Below are 9,836 nucleotides of genomic sequence, written 5' to 3'. Positions count from 1 at the left end.
ACAGTATTGTACATGGTTATGACAGTATTGCACATGGGTATGACAGTATTGCACATGGGTTTGACAGTATTGCACTTGGGTATGACGGTATTGCACATGTGTATGACAGTATTACACATGGGTATGACAGTATCGCACATGGGTATGACAGTGTTGCACATGGGTATGAGAGTATTGCAAATGGGTATGACAGTATTGCACATGGGTATGACAGTATTGCACATGGGTATTACAGTATTGCACATGGGTATGACAGTATTGCACATGTGTATTACAGTATTGCACATGTGTATGACAGTATTGCACATGGGTATGACAGTATTGCACATGGGTATGACAGTATTGCACATGGGTATGACAGTATTGTACATGGGTATGACAGTATTGCACATGGGTATGACAGTATTGCACATGTGTATGACAGTATTGCACATGTGTATGTCAGTATTGCACATGGATAAAACAGTATTGCACATGGGTATGACAGTATTGCACATGGGTATGACAGTATTGCACATGTGTATGACAGTATTGCACATGAGTATGACAGTATTGCACATGGATATAACAGTATTGCACATGGGTATGACAGTATTGCACATGGGTATGACAGTATTGCACATGTGTATGACAGTATTGCACATGTGTATGACAGTATTGTACATGTGTATGACAGTATTGCACACGGGTATGACAGTATTGCACATGGGTATGACAGTATTGCACATGGTTATGACAGTATTGCACATGGGTATGACAGTATTGCATTTGGGTATGACAGTATTGCACATGGATATGACAGTATTGCACATGGATATAACAGTATTGCACATGGGTATGACAGTATTGCACATGGATATGACAGTATTGCACATGGGTATGACAGTATTGTACATGGGTATGACAGTATTGCACATGGGTATGACAGTATTGCACATGGGTATGATAGCATTGCACATGGGTTTGACAGTATTGCACTTGGGTATGACAGTATTGCACATGGGTATGACAGTATTGCACATGGGTATGACAGTATTGCATATGGGCATGACAGTATTGCACATGATTATGACAGTATTGCACATGGGTATGACAGTATTGCACATATGTAAGACAGTGTTGCACATGGGTATGACAGTATTACACATGGGTATGACAGTATTGCACATGATTATGACAGTATTGACAGTATTGCACATGGGTATGACAGTATTGCACATGGGTATGACAGTATTGTACATGGGTATGACAGTATTGTACATGGGTATGACAGTACTGTACATGGGTATGACAGTATTGTACATGGGTATGACAGTATTGCACATGGGTATGACAGTATTGCACATGTGTATGACAGTATTGCACATGTGTATGACAGTATTGCACATGTTTATGTCAGTATTGCACATGGATATAACAGTATTGCACATGGGTATGACAGTATTGCACATGGGTATGACAGTATTGCACATGTGTATGACAGTATTGCACATGGGTATGACAGTATTGCACATGGATATAACAGTATTGCACATGGGTATGACAGTATTGCACATGGGTACGACAGTATTGCACATGTGTATGACAGTATTGCACATGTGTATGACAGTATTGTGCATGTGTATGACAGTATTGCACATGGGTATGACAGTATTGCATTTGGGTATGAAAGTATTGCACATGGATATGACAGTATTGCACATGTGTATGACAGTATTGCACATGGGTATGACAGTATTGTACATGGTTATGACAGTATTGCACATGGGTATGACAGTATTGCACATGGGTTTGACAGTATTGCACTTGGGTATGACGGTATTGCACATGTGTATGACAGTATTACACATGGGTATGACAGTATCGCACATGGGTATGACAGTGTTGCACATGGGTATGAGAGTATTGCAAATGGGTATGACAGTATTGCACATGGGTATGACAGTATTGCACATGGGTATTACAGTATTGCACATGGGTATGACAGTATTGCACATGTGTATTACAGTATTGCACATGTGTATGACAGTATTGCACATGGGTATGACAGTATTGCACATGGGTATGACAGTATTGCACATGGGTATGACAGTATTGTACATGGGTATGACAGTATTGCACATGGGTATGACAGTATTGCACATGTGTATGACAGTATTGCACATGTGTATGTCAGTATTGCACATGGATAAAACAGTATTGCACATGGGTATGACAGTATTGCACATGGGTATGACAGTATTGCACATGTGTATGACAGTATTGCACATGAGTATGACAGTATTGCACATGGATATAACAGTATTGCACATGGGTATGACAGTATTGCACATGGGTATGACAGTATTGCACATGTGTATGACAGTATTGCACATGTGTATGACAGTATTGTACATGTGTATGACAGTATTGCACACGGGTATGACAGTATTGCACATGGGTATGACAGTATTGCACATGGTTATGACAGTATTGCACATGGGTATGACAGTATTGCATTTGGGTATGACAGTATTGCACATGGATATGACAGTATTGCACATGGATATAACAGTATTGCACATGGGTATGACAGTATTGCACATGGATATGACAGTATTGCACATGGGTATGACAGTATTGTACATGGGTATGACAGTATTGCACATGGGTATGACAGTATTGCACATGGGTATGATAGTATTGCACATGGGTTTGACAGTATTGCACTTGGGTATGACAGTATTGCACATGGGTATGACAGTATTGCACATGGGTATGACAGTATTGCATATGGGCATGACAGTATTGCACATGATTATGACAGTATTGCACATGGGTATGACAGTATTGCACATATGTAAGACAGTGTTGCACATGGGTATGACAGTATTACACATGGGTATGACAGTATTGCACATGATTATGACAGTATTGACAGTATTGCACATGGGTATGACAGTATTGCACATGGGTATGACAGTATTGTACATGGGTATGACAGTATTGTACATGGGTATGACAGTATTGCACATGTGTATGACAGTATTGCACATGTGTATGACAGTATTGCACATGTGTATGTCAGTATTGCACATGGATATAACAGTATTGCACATGGGTATGACGGTATTGCACATGTATATGACAGTATTGCACATGGGTATGACAGTATTGCACATGGGTATGACAGTATTGTACATGGGTATGACAGTATTGGTCATGGGTATGACAGTATTGCACATGGGTATGACAGTATTGCACTTGGGTATGACAGTATTGCACATATGTATGACAGTATTGCACATGGGTATGACAGTATTGTACATGGGTCTGACAGTATTGCACATGGGTATGACAGTATTGCATATGGGCATGACAGTATTGCACATGATTATGACAGTATTGCACATGGGTATGACAGTATTGCACATGGGTATGACAGTATTGCACATGGGTATGACAGTATTGCACATGGGTATGACAGTATTGCACATGGGTATGACAGTATTGCACATGGGTATGACAGTATTGCACATGGGCAGGTCCCCCACACTGCAGGTCCCTCACACTGCAGGTACAAATACACACAAATACACACAAATATAAATACACACAAATACACACAAATACAAATACACACAAACACACAAATACAAATACACACAATCACAAATACACACAAATGCAAATGCACACAAATACAAATACACACAAATACAAATACACACAAATACAAATACACACAAATACAAATACACACAAATACACACAAATACAAATACACACAAATACAAATACACACAAATACAAATATATACACATAAGTACAAATACACACAAATACAAATACACACAAATATAAATACACACAAATACAAATACACACAAATACACACTAATACAAATACACACAAATACACACAAATACAAATACACACAAATACAAATACACACAAATACAAATACACACAAATACACACAAATACACACAAATACACACAAATACAAATACACACAAATAAACACAAATACACACAAATACAAATACACACAAATACACACAAATACAAATACACACAAATACACACAAATACACACAAATACAAATACACACAAATACACACAAATACAAATACACACAAATAAACACAAATACAAATACACACAAATACAAATACACACAAATACACACAAATACAAATATACACAAATACACACAAATACACACACACACACACACAAATACACACAAATACACACAAATACACATAAATACACACAAATACACACAAATACAAATACACACAAATACACACAAATACACACATGAGCAGATTGTGCCGTCTAGATTTTGTTCAAACTCCAGTCTTTATTGTGTCTAGCCTATCTGAGTTTATATAATAGATATTATATGATGATATGATATCATGGTTTGTATATTATAATAGATGATGGTTTGTCACGTTCACGTTCTGCCTCTGCGTCATGACGTCAGTCACATGACAGCTCCAACCCGGAAATACAACATCAGCCGCTGCCCGTTTAGCTCCAGTGAGTTGTCACTTTTCCTCCAGTGTAACATCTTTTAATAACTCTTAAAGCTCAGGCAGCTTCATTCACTTTAAACACGTAGAATAAGTCTTAAAGCTCAGGCAGCTTCACGCACTTTAAACATGTAGAACATCGCGGCGTTTGGCCTGAAAATCCGTTCGTCTCTGCGGAGCTGACAGTTAGCATCGCGGCTAAAGCTAACGACATCAACAAACCCGGACAAACCCGAGCCTCAGGTACAAACAGCTTTAAAGTCTGCTTCCAACGGCATAATGTGCATAAATGTGATGAATATAATACATGTGATGAATATAATACATGTGATGAATATAATGCATGTGATACATATAATACATGTGATGAATATAATACATGTGATGAATATAATACATGTGATACATATAATACATGTGATGAATATAATACATGTGATGAATATAATACATGTGATACATATAATACATGTGATGAATATAATACATGTGATGAATATAATACATGTGATACATATAATACATGTGATGAATATAATACATGTGATACATATAATACATGTGATGAATATAATACATGTGATGAATATAATACATGTGATGAATATAATACATGTGATACATATAATACATGTGATGAATATAATACATGTGATGAATATAATACATGTGATACATATAATACATGTGATACATATAATACATGTGATACATATAATACATGTGATGAATATAATACATGTGATACATATAATACATGTGATGAATATAATACATGTGATGAATATAATACATGTGATGAATATAATACATGTTCTTGATTTACTGTTTTTTCTGTCTTGAAAAGGGCAATAATATAATGTATTATTAAAATCAAGATGCAAACTCAAAAATGTAAATAAATGATAAAAGTTTAGCAGGAACGACGTCAAAAGCAGCTTCACTGGTCAGAATCCGAGAAGGTTTATTCTCATCGTCAAGGAACAGATAATGATAAAACATGAACTGGAACTGTCCTTCTGACCTCTGGTGTGTCCTTCTGACCTCTGGTGTGTCCTTCTGACCTCTGGTGTGTCCCTCTGACCTCTGGTGTGTCCTTCTGACCTCTGGTGTGTCCCTCTGACCTCTGGTGTGTCCCTCTGACCTCTGGTGTGTCCTTCTGACCTCTGGTGTGTCCTTCTGACCTATGGTGTGTCCCTCTGACCTCTGGTGTGTTCTTCTGACCTCTGGTGTGTCCTTCTGACCTCTGGTGTGTCCTTCTGACCTCTGGTGTGTCCCTCTGACCTCTGGTGTGTCCTTCTGACCTCTGGTGTGTCCTTCTGACCTCTGGTGTGTCCCTCTGACCTCTGGTGTGTCCTTCTGACCTCTGGTGTGTCCTCCTGACCTCTGGTGTGTCCCTCTGACCTCTGGTGTGTCCCTCTGACCTCTGGTGTGTCCTTCTGACCTCTGGTGCCTCTGGTGTGTCCCTCTGACCTCTGGTGTGTCCTTCTGACCTCTGGTGTGTCCCTCTGACCTCTGGTGTGTCCTTCTGACCTCTGGTGTGTCCTTCTGACCTCTGGTGTGTCCCTCTGACCTCTGGTGTGTCCCTCTGACCTCTGGTGTGTCCCTCTGACCTCTGGTGTGTCCTCCTGACCTCTGGTGTGTCCCTCTGACCTCTGGTGTGTCCTTCTGACCTCTGGTGTGTCCTTCTGACCTCTGGTGTGTCCTTCTGACCTCTGGTGTGTCCCTCTGACCTCTGGTGTGTCCTTCTGACCTCTGGTGTGTCCCTCTGACCTCTGGTGTGTCCTTCTGACCTCTGGTGTGTCCTTCTGACCTCTGGTGTGTCCTTCTGACCTCTGGTGTGTCCCTCTGACCTCTGGTGTGTCCTTCTGACCTCTGGTGTGTCCTTCTGACCTCTGGTGTGTCCCTCTGACCTCTGGTGTGTCCCTCTGACCTCTGGTGTGTCCTTCTGACCTCTGGTGTGTCCTCCTGACCTCTGGTGTGTCCCTCTGACCTCTGGTGTGTCCCTCTGACCTCTGGTGTGTCCCTCTGACCTCTGGTGCCTCTGGTGTGTCCCTCTGACCTCTGGTGTGTCCCTCTGACCTCTGGTGTGTCCCTCTGACCTCTGGTGTGTCCTTCTGACCTCTGGTGTGTCCCTCTGACCTCTGGTGTGTCCCTCTGACCTCTGATGTGTCCCTCTGACCTCTGGTGTGTCCCTCTGACCTCTGGTGTGTCCTCCTGACCTCTGGTGTGTCCCTCTGACCTCTGGTGTGTCCTTCTGACCTCTGGTGTGTCCTTCTGACCTCTGGTGTGTCCTTCTGACCTCTGGTGTGTCCCTCTGACCTCTGGTGTGTTCTTCTGACCTCTGGTGTGTCCCTCTGACCTCTGGTGTGTCCTTCTGACCTCTGGTGTGTTCTTCTGACCTCTGGTGTGTCCCTCTGACCTCTGGTGTGTCCTTCTGACCTCTGGTGCCTCTGGTGTGTCCCTCTGACCTCTGGTGTGTCCTTCTGACCTCTGGTGTGTCCCTCTGACCTCTGGTGTGTCCTTCTGACCTCTGGTGTGTCCCTCTGACCTCTGGTGTGTCCCTCTGACCTCTGGTGTGTCCCTCTGACCTTCAGGATGGGGAACCAGCTGGCCGGCATCGCTCCGTCTCAGATCCTCTCCGTGGACAGTTACTTCTCAGACATCCACGATTACGAGTACGACCGGAGCCTGGGCAGCACGCGCTTCTTCAAAGTGGCCCGGGCCAAACATCGAGAGGGACTGGTTGTGGTCAAAGTGTTCGCCATTCAGGTACGTCCGAGCGTCCCACGTCCGAGCGTCCCACGTCCGAGCGTCCCATGTCGTCCCATGTCCGAGCGTCCACGTCCGAGCGTCCCATGTCGTCCCACGTCCGAGCGTCCACGTCCGAGCGTCCCATGTCATCCCATGTCCAAGTGTCCCACGTCCGAGCATCCCATGTGCGTGTGTGACCCGTGTGTGACCCGTCTATGACTCATCTGTGACGCGTCTGTGACCCGTCTATGACCCGTATGTGACCCGCTTGTGACCCGCCTGTGACCCGCCTGTGACCCGCCTGTGACCCGCCTGTGACCCGTCTATGACCCGTGTGTGACCCGTGTGTGACCCGTCTATGACTCATCTGTGACCCGTCTGTGACCCGCCTGTGACCCGTCTATGACCCGTATGTGACCCGCTTGTGACCCGCTTGTGACCCGCCTGTGACCCGTCTGTGACCCGTCTGTGACCCGCCTGTGACCCGCCTGTGACCCGCCTGTGACCCGCCTGTGACCGTCTATGACCCGTCTGTGACCCGCCTGTGACCCGTCTATGACCCGTCTATGACCCGTATGTGACCCGCTTGTGACCCGCCTGTGACCCGCCTGTGACCCGCATGTGACCCGCTTGTGACCCGCCTGTGACCCGCCTGTGACCCGCCTGTGACCCGCCTGTGACCCGCCTGTGACCCGCCTGTGACCCGTCTGTGACCCGTCTGTGACCCGCCTGTGACCCGCCTGTGACCCGTCTATGACCCGTCTGTGACCCGCCTGTGACCCGTCTATGACCCGTCTGTGACCCGTGTGTGACCCGCATGTGACCCGTCTGTGACCCGTATGTGACCCGCTTGTGACCCGCTTGTGACCCGCTTGTGACCCGCTTGTGACCCGCCTGTGACCCGCCTGTGACCCGCCTGTGACCCGCCTGTGACCCGTCTGTGACCCGCCTGTGACCCGCCTGTGACCCGCCTGTGACCCGCCTGTGACCGTCTATGACCCGTCTGTGACCCGCCTGTGACCCGCCTGTGACCCGTCTATGACCCGTCTGTGACCCGTGTGTGACTCATCTGTGACGCGTCTGTGACCCGTCTATGACCCGTATGTGACCCGCTTGTGACCCGCTTGTGACCCGCCTGTGACCCGCCTGTGACCCGCTTGTGACCCGCCTGTGACCCGCCTGTGACCCGCCTGTGACCCGTCTGTAACCCGTCTGTGACCCGTCTGTGACCCGCCTGTGACCCGTGTGTGACCCGCCTGTGACCCGCCTGTGACCCGTCTATGACCCGTCTGTGACCCGTGTGTGACCCGTCTGTGACCCGCCTGTGACCCGCCTGTGACCCGCCTGTGACCCGTCTATGACCCGTGTGTGACCCGTCTATGACTCATCTGTGACCCGTCTGTGACCCGCCTGTGACCCGTCTATGACCCGTATGTGACCCGCTTGTGACCCGCTTGTGACCCGCCTGTGACCCGTCTGTGACCCGTCTGTGACCCGCCTGTGACCCGCCTGTGACCCGCCTGTGACCGTCTATGACCCGTCTGTGACCCGCCTGTGACCCGCCTGTGACCCGTCTATGACCCGTCTGTGACCCGTATGTGACCCGCTTGTGACCCGCTTGTGACCCGCCTGTGACCCGCCTGTGACCCGCATGTGACCCGCATGTGACCCGCTTGTGACCCGCTTGTGACCCGCCTGTGACCCGCCTGTGACCCGCCTGTGACCCGCCTGTGACCCGTCTGTAACCCGTCTGTGACCCGCCTGTGACCCGCCTGTGACCCGCCTGTGACCCGTCTATGACCCGTCTGTGACCCGCCTGTGACCTGTCTATGACCCGTCTGTGACCCGTGTGTGACCCGCCTGTGACCCGCCTGTGACCCGTCTATGACCCGTATGTGACCCGCTTGTGACCCGCTTGTGACCCGCCTGTGACCCGCCTGTGACCCGCCTGTGACCTGCTTGTGACCCGCCTGTGACCCGCCTGTGACCCGCCTGTGACCCGTCTGTGACCCGTCTGTGACCCGCCTGTGACCCGCCTGTGACCCGCCTGTGACCCGTCTGTGACCCGCCTGTGACCGTCTATGACCCGTCTGTGACCCGCCTGTGACCCGCCTGTGACCCGTCTATGACCCGTCTGTGACCCGTGTGTGACTCATCTGTGACGCGTCTGTGACCCGTCTATGACCCGTATGTGACCCGCTTGTGACCCGCTTGTGACCCGCCTGTGACCCGCCTGTGACCCGCCTGTGACCCGCCTGTGACCCGCTTGTGACCCGCCTGTGACCCGCCTGTGACCCGCCTGTGACCCGCCTGTGACCCGCCTGTGACCCGTCTGTAACCCGTCTGTGACCCGTCTGTGACCCGCCTGTGACCCGTGTGTGACCCGCCTGTGACCCGCCTGTGACCCGTCTATGACCCGTCTGTGACCCGTGTGTGACCCACCTGTGACGCGTCTGTGACCCGTCTATGACCCGTATGTGACCCGCTTGTGACCCGCTTGTGACCCGCCTGTGACCCGCCTGTGACCCGCCTGTGACCCGCTTGTGACCCGCCTGT

The 9,836-nt window shown here is 47.8% G+C and overlaps 1 protein-coding gene across 2 annotated transcripts in view; it reads left to right on the top strand.

Annotated features, from left to right (window-relative positions):
- Positions 1 to 4,622: 4,622 nt before the first annotated feature.
- Positions 4,623 to 9,836, top strand: part of pik3r4 (phosphoinositide-3-kinase, regulatory subunit 4) — a 72,803-nt gene continuing 67,589 nt past the window's right edge. Inside the window, exons 1-2 of one of the 2 annotated variants that reach the window (XM_072460240.1) lie at positions 4,623 to 4,769; positions 7,124 to 7,298. In XM_072460240.1, the coding sequence (XP_072316341.1) occupies positions 7,125 to 7,298 (174 nt within the window). In that variant the 5' untranslated portion in view covers positions 4,623 to 4,769; position 7,124. Of the gene's footprint in view, positions 4,770 to 7,120; positions 7,299 to 9,836 lie in introns of those variants that run through there. The other variant, XM_072460239.1, reaches the window with a different exon arrangement.

Source organism: Eucyclogobius newberryi, unplaced genomic scaffold (assembly GCF_026437365.1).
Source record: "Eucyclogobius newberryi isolate DKJ021-1_F unplaced genomic scaffold, fEucNew1.0.hap1 SCAF_3, whole genome shotgun sequence".
In the NCBI taxonomy this organism is placed as follows: Eukaryota; Metazoa; Chordata; class Actinopteri; order Gobiiformes; family Gobiidae; genus Eucyclogobius; species Eucyclogobius newberryi.
Note: the sequence above shows the minus strand (reverse complement) of the source record. Positions and strands in the feature narration are given on the sequence as shown.